We start from the raw sequence: 16,586 nt of genomic DNA, 5'->3' as shown, positions 1-16,586 counted from the left end.
TTTGGTCATAGTTCATCAGGAGTGGGAGAAAAGAATAGCTTTCACACTCAAACATGGTGGACAACATTTAAAAACACATTCTAAAGCCTTTGTCAATTTCTGGCTTTAAGTTTACACATTTTCTCACACTTTTTAATGATAATAAATGGTTATTCTCTACTAGATTGTTGCCACACATGCCTTTTACTTTCTTAACACTCCCTTAACACCTCTGGCATACAACACGTGTTTCCTGAAGCACTGGGAAACCACGCAAAACCATTTAAGAAATTCTGTACCGATGTAATGAAGATGATATAAGAACTGCTTTTAACTCTGTCCTCCTTAAAAAAAAACAAATGAAGCACATGAAGCCTCATGATTAACTTCAAGGTAAGTTTACAGAATACAGAATAGGAGAGAACAGAATGAGCTAGCATAGGTATATTCCACCCAGGCACTGGTGAGAGGGATTGAGAGGGATTGTTCATGAGAACACTGCCAGCCCTCAGTTTGCTATTGCTCTTGTGTGGAGTTCTTGTTGTGGAGTGTGGTGGGGTAAAGAACAGGGCAGAACCCTGGAGCGAGATCAGACCTTCAGGCAGAGCTTGTTAAGACTACTGCTTGAACTTCACATGCTTTTACATTATAAGACATGTGATGCTCCTACAGGGCAGTGTGTCCCTCTAGGACTGCCCTCTGACCTTGAATGTACAAGGTTTTCTCAGTGTAATTGAACAGCCATGCAAAATGATCAGGCTTTGTTATTTGTGTTCATACCACACAATATGCAAACCAGCATCATTACCAACTATTATTGCCAGCTTGCACAGTCCACAGCATATAAAAACCAAGTGAGTGACACGTATATAGGTATATATGAAATTAAGCTTTATTGCAAGCATCAAAAAAGGGTTTCATTTTAAAAAGTTCAATGTCTAGGTAGGCCTGTCACGATAATAATTTTTTGTGGACGATATATTGTCCCAAAAATAATTGCGATACTCGATATTTTTGTCATTTTAAGACTATTAAATGCCACTGATATAATGATAGCATAATAGAATAACAGAATAGCATAAAACAGTAATTTTCCCCTTATAAAGTCAGCAAAAATGTAAATAACCATTTATTATAATTAGTTAATAGAGATACTTATTTCTTCACCTACTTTAGTCCACACTGTGTGTATGTTATGGCGTCACATGTATTGAAGCATGACCGGCTAAAATACTGTTCACTGTTATATATATGAACTAACATACAAATAAACACAATATAATGATTATCAAAATGATTGAGGTCATGTTCATTTATTGTACGATAAATCGATATTGCAATTATTGTGACAAGCCAATGTCTAGGTCAAAGAGGGATAACCAGGGCTGATCCAAGATCTACTACTGGATCTTTAAAACTAATGAGAAAAAAAACACACACAACCTCTCAGAAGAGATTTTGGAGTCTGATAAACAACATTTACCATATTACCCAGAACCCCTATAGCTATAGCCCAATAGCACCTGAGCACTAAAATTCCTCCCAGGTAACTATTCTAGACCTCCACAACAGAGAGACTGTGACCTCCACTATCTGCCGCAATTCACCCTTTTTACATACAGTACCTGTTCCAATGACACCCAGGTGCAGCCACTGTTTACTATCTGCTCCAACTGACAAGTCCGACCCAAGTCACCAACCACCAGTCTTGTGCTTTGTAAGAAGTAAGAAAGGTCACATTAGGTTAAATGTTCCTTTCCTTTCAATGCTCTAAAGATCAGATATTACCAGGACAGATATTCCAGATGTATGTTACTCGTTCCCATTATGACAACATGGACATCAGCATTCTCTGGGGATAGACTGAGTGTGTGACTGACTTACTAGCACTGAGTGTGTGATTACTGCAGCGGAGCTCTTCCACATCAGTTACCTCTACTTATCTCCTCTCTCCAGAGAAAAATTTAACTGGAAGTTTCTGTTCATTTACCTTTCCTGTCTAATTCATCTTCCTGTCCCTCAGTAAGATGACTGAACTTCTAACTATTGGTTCATATTCTCATCTGTCTTCTGACATCTTAAGATTAAAATATTTAATGAATTCTTATAGCAGAATGTGCTGTTTTCACGTTCTCAGTCATACAGAGAAACAAATGGCTTGCTGTTACAGTATTTTTAAATGTTATTGTTTTTCACTCTATTGAATGGCTTTACCAATTTTGAGATTTTTTTTGTAGTATATAACAGTGAGGCAGGTCTCTGCTACTGTATCCTCTGGTTTCTGGAATATGCACACTGGAGGAGAGCAAGTGCTTAGCCATAACTGGGTCGGGTCAGGTGTTAAGAGGCTGCTGGTTTGACCTCAGTGGATGCAGTGCTTCAGTGATAGGAACTGTTAATGCAGAAGATATTGTTTCTGTGTGTGTGTGTGTGTTTGTGTGTGTGTGTGTCTGTGTGTCTGTGTGTGTGTCTGTGTGTGTGTGTGTGTGTGTGTGTGTGTGTGTGTGTGTGTGTGTGTGTGTGTGTGTGTGTGTGTGTGTGTGTGTGTGTGTGTGTGTGTGTGTGTGTGTGTGTGTGTCTGTGCTCCTCATGGATTAGTAATATGAGTAGTATTGATCTATGCCTGAGCTACTGGGAGATGATGGATTGCTAATGTAAGCAGTATGGCCAAAGCCTGGTGCTTGCACACACGTTGCATTAAAATACCTCCGGCTACATGATACACACAGACACACATTTCAGTTTAATACAATTTACAGTATGTTGAACAGAATATTTGTGCTGACGTTGCTATATTTTTGTTTTCTGTTATAAATATTTTAGTTTTGCAGCATTAAGCCATACTTTGTCCTGCCCACTTCACCAGAGTTACATAGTGCAGGTCCATACAGTATGGATGACGAACAATTTTTTTTCTTACTGTACTTGTTATATACTGACGAGTGAGCCTACTTTAATCATACTTTATCGTCTTCATATGATCTGATCCACATATTTGTGTGCATATATGCTTATGACTATGAGCAAATGACTGGAAAATCAAAGGCATACCAGGCATCTTGAAGATGACTGGGTTGCAGATGATGGGACTGAACCAAAAATCTACAACACCCCCCACCACCACCACCCTGCCCCTTCCTGTCAGTTACTGGATCACCAGCTACTCATTAGAGATGAAAGGGTTCCTCAGGATTGCATATCTCTGTAGAAATCACAGCACAGTTCTCTCTATCTGCTGTTCCTCTATCTCTGCTTTACTTTCCTTCCAGTCCTTCCCCCACTTTTTCTCCCATTAGCGGCACACACATTCAGCTCTAGGATAAAGCTCTGTGAGTCTTATTGAAATAACAGTATAGAAATCAAGAAATCTTGAGGCAAATCAGGGTTTTTTGTAGCATGAAACACTCTTACAAATAAAAGTGTCTTTGAGGAATTAAAAAAAAATTAAACTTTAAGTTTCATGAACATTTTTTGTAATGTGTGAGTAAAGAACCTTTAAACTCATCAAAAAAATGTCAAGAGAGAATGCATACACCATGTGCGAAAGCAGAATTTTTATTTCTAGTTATTTATGCTGAATGTCGAGTTGAATTAATTGTAATCTGAATGTTCAGGCAATGTTGCATTGGATCGCATTTCCATTCCAAATGTAAAAGACTGCATTCACACTAGGGCTGGGATCAAATATATATCGATATCACAGTGTATCATATAATTTTGATCATAGTGTCTCTTATTGATACATATTTCTGTTGAAACATAGACATTTTAAACTCTCTAAAACATGCCTTTAGTAACACAGATGCAGTAAAGTATTGTAGAGCCTTTGTCTGTGTGTGGCAGTATTTTATAGTTTGATGATTATATGATGATTAGTATGATTTGCGCCACTTTCACATGTGGTATTGAAATCGAATACATTTCCAATATATGGCTAGTCCAATTAATGCCACATATAGGTCACTTTGAGTGAGAAAAATGTGAATTTGGTGAGAATCAAATTTGGGCCATTTTACCTTATCTATGAACATAACTGGCCCAGAACTGAAAATGTCAATTAAAATATGTGAGTGTTTTTTGCTGTTAATACTACCACACAGATGGCGCACGTCTGTTTCATATAAGCATAACGTTATTTAATTTGGACCATTTTAATGCTGTGTCGAGCCCTGTGATGACCATTTTCTTATTCTGACTCCACGTTTACTCTCTCTTGTTCATTTAGCGGCTCAAGGATGAGATAGCAGAGGTGACAAATGAGATTGAGAACCTGGGCTCCACTGAAGAAAGGTCAGTATTTCTGCTCCAGTAAATCTGTGTCTGTGTGTGGGGATATTTTTTTTTGTTGTTTGGTCTCTGTTGTGGAATCATAATACAGAATCCCAGACATGAGCCATTAACTTTCCCTCTCCATTAAACAATAATGACCAGCTGAAACTCCTGTCTGCTCTGTCTGCCATACACACATACATACATGCAGGCAGACACACTTTAGACATACACACACACACACACATCTCACGCACACACAACCACAAGCACACACACTCCTGTGTAAATGTTTAATGACCATGTCCCGTGGGTGAGGGGATTCTGCTGAATTATACAGGGCTGTTTTGGAGAGAAGGGTGTAATTGGGGTTGGTGGACTGAATTTTTTGCCGGTGAGTGGAGTGTGACTGTCTGGACAGTGGAGGCATTTACTGTCTATGCTTGTGTCCTACTGAAGGGACTTTAGTGTCTAAGAATGATGGGAGCCAAACCAGTTTGTTGCTGTTTGATTGAGGCTCCTGTACAGTAAGACTTCGCTGTGTAATATGACTCACCCAGTACATTACATACTGCATTGACTCATCAGGTTCCTACATTATAAATTAAACCATTTATAGTGCATCATGGTAATGCCTGAGCAAATTCAGATTTTGTTATTGAATCTGTTATTATTGCAGATCAGTTTGGGTTATGATGAGTGGCACTGTGTCAGTGTCTTTATTTGGACAAATGTACTATAGCAGTTGAGTAGTAGAGTGAATTTTTTGAGTATTTTATTTGTTTAGGTATACAGTTGATGTATAAATAGGTATATGACTTTGGTTAGGTTAGAAAATGCTTGCACAATGTTACAAGCATATTATAAAATGTTTTGCTTCAGAATATACAAAACCTATGATTTTTGTTTTATAGAGTATTTGTGGGAAGGAAAATGCTGGTGTAAGGCACTATATGGCCAGGCTCTACGGAATCATGTGTTTTTAAACCTTGAAGGATAATTTTGCTGTTCTTTTATTGTCTTCTATCTGCATGATGGTGTATTTAATATCTCCAGTTTTAGTGTCAGCTGAGATAGTCCAGTTTGTTTTCAGCTTAGCAGGGATCCATATTTGCTCACCAGAGTTTGAGTATGAGCTCCCCTCCTGGAGACACTGGCACAGGAATAGCTGTGATCACAAAGACTGGTTCATGGAACAATCCATATTCCCACAACTTGTGCTAGTGGGCTGAGATTATTTCAGTTCAGAGTATGTAAATATAATAAGTAAGACTGTTGTGAATAGGGGTTTGGAAATGGGCCTGTTTTTCAGTTCTGTTTTTGTCTGATTTTCTTACGAAAGACACAAGCTTGTGAGGGTCGGTGTATGTCGGTCCATGTAATAACCTTTCAGTATTCAACTCTTTAACATATTTTATTTTATTCAAGTAGCTTTAATAACATAGGCTCAACATAATCTTGAAAGGATCCTTATTGCTAATATTTAAGTAGTAGTCTGGGTGCTTTATGAATTTCACATCTAGTTGAATTAAAATGAAAATTAATTCAGAGAAAATCATTTTACTTTTTGTTTTTTCTTCTTTATCTTCTCTTGCTGCTCTTTTTCTTATTTTTTCTTTTTTTTCTGATAAAGTATGCTAGTGTGGTAGCAGTAGTTTTCTCTCAGTTAGCCATCTCGATGCTGTACGTTTTAAATACCTGAATTTGTTAGACTGTGTTACAAGTTTTCTTTACTTATGTCACCCTGACACTTTCACATTCACAGGAAAAACATGCAGAGAAATAAACAGGTGGCCATGGGCAGAAAGAAATTCAACATGGATCCCAAAAAGGTACTGTTTGTGTGTGTGTTACTGGATTATATTGATATTACATTTGTCTGCCTTTAGTCTTTGACCCCATGAAGGTCATTTTAAGGTCCTCGATGTCCATATATCCAATTTAAAATTCTTCCCTTATGTATAGTCTAGAGAGCCAAAGTTCAGCAGTATCATTAAATGCCTGTCGCTTCAGAAAAATGGCCTCATAGATCACATGACTGGTCACTAGTGCATTTTAATATGTGACTGGAGGACATCTGCTGAAATAATTATGAGCATTATATTAATATCTCCATGAAATTCATATTATATATTCATATACCTAACACAGAATTGTTATTAATATAGTGTATTCAGCTTAATTTTAGAGAAATTGTCTTTCTCAGTACCCAGAGATCATTTGACTCTTTGCCCTAGTAGGCAAATATATCACAAATATATGAGAGTCCTGGTAGAGACTACGGGAACGTCATCCCTGACTGTGATAGTAAACGGATTTTGATGTCTCTTCACAGGGGATCCAGTTCCTGATAGAGAATGACCTGCTGAAGAACACCTGGGAAGACATTGCTCAGTTCCTCTACAAGGGGGAGGGTCTCAACAAAACTGCCATTGGGGATTATCTAGGGGAAAGGTGAGAATTACTCGATTCCTCAGTGTTTTTTATGGCACCTTTAGAGGAGTGACACTTTCATGTTGCATTCCTGATACATACAATAGCTGTTAGTTCTCCCAAGGTGTTACCCTGGATTTACAGGGAAAGAAAACTAGGCCACCATCCTGATGTGCTTTGACCTTGCATTCATCGCAGTTTGAGTAAATGAAGGCAGTGTGGCATTTGTCATGCTGTGTGACGGCTAAATAACATGCAAATGAGTTGTTTTTCATCCCTTATCAAGGACTGAGGTTATTATGATTCATTTTGATTGAGATGACATGCTGTCCTTAACAAAGGAGATAATTGTCAGCTGGTGCATAATCTATAAAGCTTAAAGTTTAGTTTATAAGAACAGTCTGTTGTTTAATGGGCTGTTTTTAGTGAAAAGGTTAAAAGAGGTAATTTGATTCTGTTTGTACTGGGCGTTAGCCAAGAGAAAATGACATCATCTGTCATAAGCTTGTCCCCACCAAAAGCACTATTGTCTGCCAAAAGCCATGAGCTATTTTAATCCAGATGACCAGCCCCCCTGCTAATAAGGCATGGTTTGAATTACAGCTCCAGCACATTTATTTAATGGGTTATCAGTACCAGTCCAGTTTTGTGTGAGAGATTTGTATCAATAGTACATTTTTTTATATAATTAACCTACAGTTTCTGCCATAGTTACTTATTAACACAATATATAATAATATATTTATTAAATGTCTGTATACACAAACAGTTCTAGTCAGACACTGCCGGTCACAATTATTACCACTAACTATGTGGTTCACTGCAGGTGTTAATACATTATGTGAATTGAGTTAAATTAAATGTCCAGGCAACTTTTAAGAAATTAAATGACCCCTTTATTTGGCACCTACTATCAGGCCTCGAATGATGATGACGATCATAATACATGCATGAGCTTTTGCATGAGCATGCTGGCCACAAGAAATCAATTTTCAATGTTTATATGTTTGCATTCCCAAGCCAACCCCTGAGCTAACACTCAATTTACATATTCATACATATTCATGTTGGTGTTTTACTTTATAATTTACATTTTGAGCCCTATTACTATTATTATTAATAATAATAATAATAATAATATTTACAACTTGTACTGCTTAGATACAAAACATTTTCAGTTGAACACCCTTATCATCCAGTATCTCGCTCACTGTTTCCTTAGGAAACGGGATGGTGAGCCCAGCCCACACCCCACCCTCCCCCTCCCTCTGTTTCTCTCTCACTCTCCCTCTCTCTCTTGTGCACGTGCACGCACACACACACACACGCACACACACTTGCAGTGAAGTCCTAGGCAGCTGTCATGCTATGATGAAGGAATGAGTGGGAAGGGGGCAGGGTGTGGGCAGTTAAATGAGTGTACTCTCAAAGTAGGCTAATGTATTTCACAGTGCATAGAGATTATCAGCTTGCTCTATTTTCTCACTGCGAGTTTTGAGGAACGTGGACACCATTACAGTACCTGAAAGCGTTTCCTGATTAGGATTAATACGATCACCTTAGAATTGATTTAAATAACATAATTTATATGTAATTGTATTTTAAAGCATGAGTAGCAGATTTTCCATCCACAGTTTGTGCACAACAATGCTTAGAATAAATAAAAGTCCAGTTATTTTAAAATGCAGCTGTTTATTCTGTATTCCACTTAATTTAATACTTAAGACCAATGTGTAATGGATCTGCAGTTTCTGTTATAATCTTATTTGTCCAAATAATAACTGGTCCCAAAATAATGTTTGTTTTCTCTTTTTCAGAGATGAGTTTAATATTGAAGTCCTTCATGCCTTTGTGGAACTTCATGAATTCACAGACCTAAACCTGGTTCAGGCCCTCAGGTAAAAAAAAAAAATCATCCAGTACTTTTGTAAGATACAATGATAATGGAACAGAATGTATCTGCAATATGAAAAAAATAATAGTTATAATAATCTAGGTGTCAAGAATGATCGGTAGATCAATATAAGAAAATATTCGATAACGTTTAACTTTTTATTTTTCTGATAAGAATTTTTGTCTTTCTTATTTAAGAATAATGATCCTATTCGGTCTTGAGTAGAATTTTCACTTTATTTTAAGTAATTTGAACTCATAATAAGCACAAAGTCACCAGTCAAGTTATTGTGATTCTTGTGTACAAATGTAAGCCACAGAATAAGGGGTTTAAGTATTACTTCATTCATTCATTTTGAGACTTTTTAATTGCTTATTTTAAGTAATCTTACTTTGAAAAATTGCTCACTTTTTCCATTTTTTTGTTGCTATGTTTAAGCATTTACTTCTCAATTTACATATATTTTGTCTAGTTTTTGCTAATGGATTTTTTGCATTGTAAACAATAATGCTGTAATAATGCAGTTATGTTTTCTGATTGCCATATTGACTACATACCATTAAAAAAACTATTCAGGCCAATGATTCGTCCAAAACCCACTTTTTACTGCATATCCATTGTTCCTAATTGCTTGGTTAATTTGGATCAGATAATGTTATCTGAAATACAGTAAATGCAATGTAGCTTTAAGCACTGAAACCCACAGGGAGAGCAAAGCAAGCCAAGTGTCAAAAGTTATTTAGTTATTTGGAAAATATGGTAAATCAACCCTATAAAAATTGGGTGGATGAGGATTTTAATTATGTAATAATGTAATATAATGTAATTTTCATGCCTTTAATGTTATATTACTGATAAAGTGTGTGTTACCTTCATTTTACTATGTAGACAGTTTTTGTGGAGTTTCCGGTTACCAGGTGAAGCTCAGAAGATTGATCGAATGATGGAGGCTTTTGCTCAGCGTTACTGTCAGTGCAATCCTGGAGTTTTTCAGTCCACAGGTGAATATGTATTTAAAAAATAAACCGTTTGATATGCGACTCATTTCTTTTGTAGGCCCCGTATCTCACTCTGCACTCACTCTCTCTCTCCACACCCACACACACATTTATTCTTACCACTCTCGTCCCCTCCATTAGCAACTTGTTCTTATCCACTCTGTTGTGCTGGCTAAGTGTTCCCGGGATAGACCTTTGCTGAGAATGGAAAGTGCTTATAGAACAGTGCTGAGCCATTACTGTCATTTTACTCGTCATAATCGGCAACATTTGCATTTTAAAGGTCTGTGAAGAGACCTTGTGTTGCTCTGCTCTTACTGAATAAATGTTTGCTAGATTTTTTTGGTCATCTCCATTTAAAAGCAAGAACACTGATATTACTGCTTTAGTAAATGCCTTCTATTTTGCTTTGTAGATACCTGCTACGTCCTTTCATTTGCTATCATCATGCTGAATACAAGTCTGCACAATCCTAATGTAAAGGACAAGCCCTCAGCGGAGCGCTTCATAGCCATGAACAGGGGCATTAATGATGGGGGAGACCTACCAGAGGACCTGCTCTTGGTCAGTTACTTATTATGGTGTAACTTTTTTCCTTTTTCAAGATCTGAAGAAAATAATTAGCCTCACACATATACAAGTATACTGTAAAATGCAATAGTTTATTTGCATATGTCACTGTCATCCAAAAACCTTGTATGTGCATTTTTTTGAGATCTTTTTTGAAGAATCTGGCAATTCTATATGTTGTGTTAAAATGTTTAATGGCCCAGTCGAAATTTAAAATGTCCAACATAAGTTTTATATTTAGATATGAGATATTTTTATCCAATAGTGGCAATATTGAAGCATTTAATGAGAAGAAAATATATACATTTAACAGAATATAAACCAAATATTTTCTCTCTCCTCTCTCTCTTATATTCTATACAGTATAGGATTTCTTTGTACAGTGAGTTTCATGTTTTCCTCTCTTCTATACCTACAGAATCTGTATGAAAGTATCAAAAACGAGCCTTTCAAGATACCAGAGGATGATGGAAATGACCTCACGCACACATTCTTTAACCCAGACCGTGAGGGCTGGCTGCTGAAACTGGGTGAGTGGGCAGTATTCTTCTCTTGGGAAATCAGAGGGCATGAGCGATAAAAGATTTCAGTTAATATCTTCCTAATAGGGTCCAAAGCAGGTCAACCAAATAGCTTATGCTGTGTTTACATTATGATTTAAAAGGACAGCAGCAAACTGCATGTTCTATATATTTCAATACATCTGTACAGTAGCTGTAGCAGTAAAATAATTCACATCTTCATTCACAAGAGAATAGGCTGTAAAACTTAATATTAAACTGCTCCTACATAGAGCTCAACACTGATCTCTGTGTAGGAACATGAAGATATGAAGTCATTTAAAAGGCAACTTTGCACTTTGAAACAAATTCTAAAACAATTTTCAAAGCAAAATTTAAAAAGGTTATACACTTTTTTTTGCCTGTTTTAGGCAACTGTTTTAAAGTAATTTATGTATCATTTATAATCGATCACTTTGAGTCTTTTAATTTAAGAATTATTTCTGGATAAGGCCAAGCCACGTAAAAATGCAAAGGTTAACACACTCAAGATGCATTTAAAACAAATTAATTTACTCAAACCGCATATTGCAGGAGTGTAAACACCATTGTGTCTCTAAGAACAGCCTAAACTTCTGATTAACTGGAGGCAGATTGTACTAACAAGTGTAAAATCATGTGGTTAAAATCATATCAGGATACCATCCAGATACAAGCCACAACCAGATCTGATACAATCTCTCTGTTTTATCCTGAGTGTAAGGCCAGCATTTACTTACACAGACGCACAAAGACGAAACATGTTAATAAATATGTTTAGTAAAATTACATTAAATTAAAGGACATTTACAGTTATAAATTACTCAAGAATACAAAGGAAAGTTCTAGTTCTCTGCACCATGTGTACATAATGAAAACATTGATTGTCTGCCATCTGGTGGACATTGCAAGAGCTGCCGTTAAATATTTTTTTGAGTTTCAGTTTTTTGTTTCAGTTTTTTTCTTCATTAAGATGTTAATGTTGATTTTCATTATTTCATATAATTTTCCTTCTAATTTTATTGTTTTGTTTTTTCATGTTCTCTTTCTTCAGGAGGTATGTACACTGATTCTTCCCACATTAGCCATTAAGCTATGCTTGTGGGTGCTTTTTGTGGTGTGCCTTGCTTTCATGATCTACTTTTTTTGTCAGTTTATTTTAACCAAAATTTCATTTCATAAAAATGAAATGTTTCTTGCTTTTTTCTTCATTTCTTGTTTTTTTTTCCATTCATTAAGCTGAGTTGCGCCCATTTCTATAGTGCTCATGTTGTGTAAGGTCCATGTATTAGTGTGCTCCCTCTGTTGCCATTAAATTTAGCACTAGGTACTTGTTTATTCTTCAGCATTTCTCGTCTTGACAAATGGGAGCTGTTTCATAAGGCATAATGTCCTAATGTATCTTTATTCAATCTTGCACTTTGTTTAAAAACTGCTTTATTGTTATAATCTGTGTTTAGCAGTGGCTCTCTTGCTCATCCTGCTAAAAAAAAAAAACATTATTGATAAATTAGTGGGATGATTTCTAAACATTAAAATAGCTTAGTTTTAAGATAAGCCAAAGTATGGTATTGTGCTCGGACTACTCAAACACCTACAGAAAGAAACACACAGCCAACATCATCACATCACACAGTATGTGCTACATGTGTGTTCTACATCAGGCTTAATATACTACAGGATTTAATTCCTCAGTTATTGGATATATATAGTATCAGTATTCTCCTGATACTGTCCTGATACAGTATGCTGATTGTGACCCTGGTCCTTGTATATGCATTGTCATGGTTTTCAGCTTGTTAACCATCTTGTAGAATTATTTTTCTTTCTTTCTAAGTTTAATGCAATGTTTTATCGAGATGCAAAGGAAAAACATTTAATTGCCCATCCACTAATGTGACTCTTAACCATACGTCTGTCTGCTGCAGTGCCCCAAACCTCATTCTGCTGCATTTCTCCGCTGCTGTCATCTCGTCTGTGCTCCCAAATGTTTACCCAGTTTTTTATACAAATTAGAATTGTGATAGCATTTATTTACTGATTGTGTATCGTTTTTACAGGTGGCCGAGTAAAAACTTGGAAAAGAAGATGGTTCATTCTCACAGATAACTGTCTCTATTACTTTGAATATACCACTGTAAGTTGCCCAGAAGTTTATGGTTAGACCATTGACTGTAGAAAACATGAAGAGTGTAGTGTCTCTCTGAAGTAAATAGACGGCATCACGCCCTTCCTGTTCATTTCATGTGGTGTTTGACACACTTTCTACACCAGGGGTGTCAAACCTGTCCACATTGATCTGTTGTGGCAGCAGGTTTTCATTTTAAACCACTGACAGCCTGCCTGATTTTACTTGTTTAATAGATTACTGTGTTTGCCTGGATTAAAAACCTGCAGCCACATCTCCAAATTATTGAGGTCTACAAACTATTAATGAGATTTGTTACACTGTATCATTAATTTAAAATTTGTTGTGAAAATAGTCAACTGACAGTTTTAAATATTGTGTTTCATATTCATAGAAATGGGAGGCTAGTATTAAATGATCTAACTGCCCAACTGTCGTTTCAAAGATGGCCACAGAGTAAACTGATTTGCGTACAATAATTGTAGTAAAAACACAGTGTCCATGTTTTCTCAGTTAATGGGTTAGACGAACATGACTAATACCGGTCAAGCTTGATTTCTATTTAACTGTTAATTTGTGATTTTAGGATAAAGAACCGAGAGGGATCATTCCTCTGGAAAATCTCAGCATTAGAGAAGTGGAGGATTCAAAGAAACCCGTATGATTTCTCTCTCTTTCTTCATATGAATCACTGATCGCTTGTTGTACGGCTGTATGGCTGTGTATACCTGTATCTACCTTTTGAGTATCTGTTGCTGATTTGCTGTCAATGCCTCTTCACAGAACTGTTTTGAGCTCTTCATCCCAGACAATAAGGATCAAGTGATCAAGGCCTGTAAGACTGAGGCAGACGGTCGTGTGGTGGAGGGAAATCATACATTTTACAGAATCTCAGCCCCAACTGTGGAGGAAAAAGATGAGTGGATCAACAGTATAAAGTAAGTGGTCTTATTAGCAGCACTTGGGGCTCCTGCGCACTGGGCGTCCTGCGCTTTGAAGGGTAATCCCTCTAAAAAGTATTCCTGTAACACATATGACACAGTGGATCGAAGATTGTTAAATACCACCACAACTTCACAAGTGAAATATCCCCTCAATCTGGCACCCACTATTTCCATTATCATACTGGTCAGTGTTTAATTACAGGATAATAGTTAATAGTTGGGAACATCTTCAAGCCATATTGTTGAGTAACACTTCATGATCAATTTACTGTGGCATGTCTGTTTAAATTTCTCTGTGACCACATAACAAAATAAACAGTAATGATGTTTAAAACAAATGTCCATTTATTGTTATGATGATGATGATGATGATGATGATGATTTAGAAGGGAGTTCCAATCTACAATAATTGTTTTCTACTCTCTCCCTATTTTAGAGCTGCCATCAGCAGAGACCCTTTCTATGAAATGCTCGCGGCCAGGAAAAAGAAGGTGTCCTCTATAAAGAGACAGTAGGACCTCACAGTTCTTTTAGACAATGGGCCTCCAATATATTTTTTCTCAAGGTTGAGCGAAGAACATTTATCTATGGACTTAAAACAAAATGGGCCTGTAGTTCAGGAAGCTGATGAAGTAAGCCCAAAAGCCATAACCCTGAACTGGCCCTGTCCCCGTCAGGAACATTGCTGTGTTTTGAATACAGGTTGTCTGCACTGAGAACTTTGTCTGAGCCAAAAGCCTGTGTTTTGAGTCACACTGAACAGGATCAGAATTTCCTCTGTGCTTCTGGTGTGAACAGAAAACACATACACACACAAAAAGTGGTATACTGCAGAAAAGTCTCAGCCTTCTGCTGAAACAATAACTGCAGAGCTCCATACCTGCTGTTAGAGCTGTAAAGGGTAACAGACTTCATATTAATACTTATGGTTTTAGAATGGGATGTCTCAAAAACTCCTGTAGGTGTCCCAATACTTTTGTCCACGTAGTATGCATTCATCATAAAAAAAACAATTGCACCTTGAAGAAAATTTCATATTGCAATGCCATTTGGAAGGAATTTTGGAATAAAAAATGATTAAAAATGGACTGATATTGAGCTAAACGTACAGAAGTAGTGAGTAACAGGCGTAACACAATTGTAGTACCGGTAGTCTATCCAATTAAGTTCTAATATTCCACATTTAGTAGCATCCCACACATTTTTAATTAGGGATGGGTCTGGTGATGCGGCTGGCCATGGCATAGTATGTGTGACTTCAGGCCAAGCTCTTAACACTGCAGCAGTATGTGGGTGAGCATTGTCCTGTTGGAATAGTGCACTGGTTGCAGGACTTTACAAACATAACATTGGGCTGTCAGAGTGCCACTTTGATAGATGTGGGATGCATGATAACAGCTTTTTCCATTTTGGCACTGACCACAGTGGGGACACACATGCTCGTTGGTTGTCTTCACCAAGAAAAATGCATTTTAATCATTTATAGTTGCTGATTATCTTCCTTTCGAATAACAGTGCTGTCCGACACAGTTTTCTTTGTGTGCGACTGTTTTTTTTAAGGATGAGTGTACATACATACACGATGTATAAAATCTCAGTCACAATATCAGACAGTATTTATGACAGCAAATAACATTTATATAAATATGCTTGTTTAATCTGCACTCCACTAGTAAACTCTGCGCTACTTGTGGGACACTGTTCTGTGGTTTCCTGTGTGGGGCTTTAAAATGTAGATCATCATCTCAAATCAGCAGGTCTGACTGAATGTGGTAACTGTTTTTCTAACCTTGCTACACAGATAAACTGTCCTTTTAGTTTTCTTTAATACATGTATAGATTAAGGAAATGCACACTTATTTTTACACAACCTCTGAGATCTGACAAGCTTTTCTACATTTCTGTATCAGCTTTCTTAACCACATTCAAGTGACTGTTGGCCTGCTTGAAAAAAAATTAGCTTTTTATTTTGTATTATCTGCTGTGATTTTTTTAGTAAAGTGTCTTCTTCCTCTTCAGAAATACTTATTTTTAAGTGAAATGTTTGCATTTGCATCTGCCAAAGCTTTTTGTGTTTACTTGCATTGCATTACAGAAATGACAGATTTCTACAGCGGCTTTTTTTAGGCTGTTGAACACAAAGATGAACTGCACATTTCTAACAGGCCTGATCTGTCTGTTGAAAGATGTTGAAGGAACATTTGTTTTATTGTGTTTGCTTTCCTCGTCCAGATTTAAAGACCTTACAGACTGTTTTTATCTGTATCTGTTCATGGGTGAAAATGTTACATTTTCAGAACCGCTGACACAAACAAAATTCATTTCTGTAAGATGTTTTATTTTATGAATAATGCTTTTGTTGGATTTTGTAGCAATGTTTTTCTTGAATGTTGCTCAGTGCAAGGTATTTCAGTGTATAAGCCATAGTGTGTAAGTTTAGTTTGAGTGCACTGATAACTGAGAGGAAAAGGCAATGTTAAAATATGATTTAATTTATCAATGCTGTATAAAGATATACATTGTTTTATTTTTATTTTTTTTGTCAGAATGTGTGTTGGTATGTATGTATGTTTGTATAAAAGTATGAGTTTGAGAAGAATTTTTGTTTGCTGTTGGGGTTTCAGCATTGCTTTGTAATCTTGTGCTGAAATAAAATTGGTACATTGCAACAACCTATTTAACAATTCTTTTTACCAGCATGCCTCTGAACTATTCTTTTTTAATAGCATTCTGTATTATTCTGCTGTTTAGTAACTCTCTGTTGCAATGAGACATGAGCAAAACAACTTTCTGTTTTTCCTTCAATGTAATTTAAACCAAAAATGTGATGTT

At 36.5% G+C, this 16,586-nt stretch overlaps 1 protein-coding gene across 4 annotated transcripts in view; it reads left to right on the top strand.

The window, feature by feature from the left end:
* cyth1b (cytohesin 1b) overlaps positions 1-16,450 on the top strand; it is an 81,307-nt gene extending 64,857 nt beyond the window's left edge. For 3 of the 4 annotated variants that reach the window (XM_007259183.4, XM_007259182.4, XM_007259184.4), the window contains exons 3-13: positions 4,205-4,269; positions 6,014-6,080; positions 6,584-6,702; positions 8,499-8,579; positions 9,464-9,576; positions 9,989-10,137; positions 10,562-10,674; positions 12,741-12,819; positions 13,397-13,468; positions 13,594-13,748; positions 14,191-16,450. In XM_007259183.4, the coding sequence (XP_007259245.1) occupies positions 4,205-4,269; positions 6,014-6,080; positions 6,584-6,702; positions 8,499-8,579; positions 9,464-9,576; positions 9,989-10,137; positions 10,562-10,674; positions 12,741-12,819; positions 13,397-13,468; positions 13,594-13,748; positions 14,191-14,269 (1,092 nt within the window). In that variant the 3' untranslated portion in view covers positions 14,270-16,450. The remainder of the gene's footprint in view (positions 1-4,204; positions 4,270-6,013; positions 6,081-6,583; positions 6,703-8,498; positions 8,580-9,463; positions 9,577-9,988; positions 10,138-10,561; positions 10,675-12,740; positions 12,820-13,396; positions 13,469-13,593; positions 13,749-14,190) is intronic. The other variant, XM_007259181.4, reaches the window with a different exon arrangement.
* Positions 16,451-16,586: the final 136 nt, after the last annotated feature.

Source organism: Astyanax mexicanus, chromosome 15 (assembly GCF_023375975.1).
Source record: "Astyanax mexicanus isolate ESR-SI-001 chromosome 15, AstMex3_surface, whole genome shotgun sequence".
Taxonomy (NCBI): Eukaryota; Metazoa; Chordata; class Actinopteri; order Characiformes; family Acestrorhamphidae; genus Astyanax; species Astyanax mexicanus.
The sequence above is the reverse complement of the archived record's forward strand: the minus strand, read 5'-3'. Positions and strand labels throughout refer to the sequence as shown.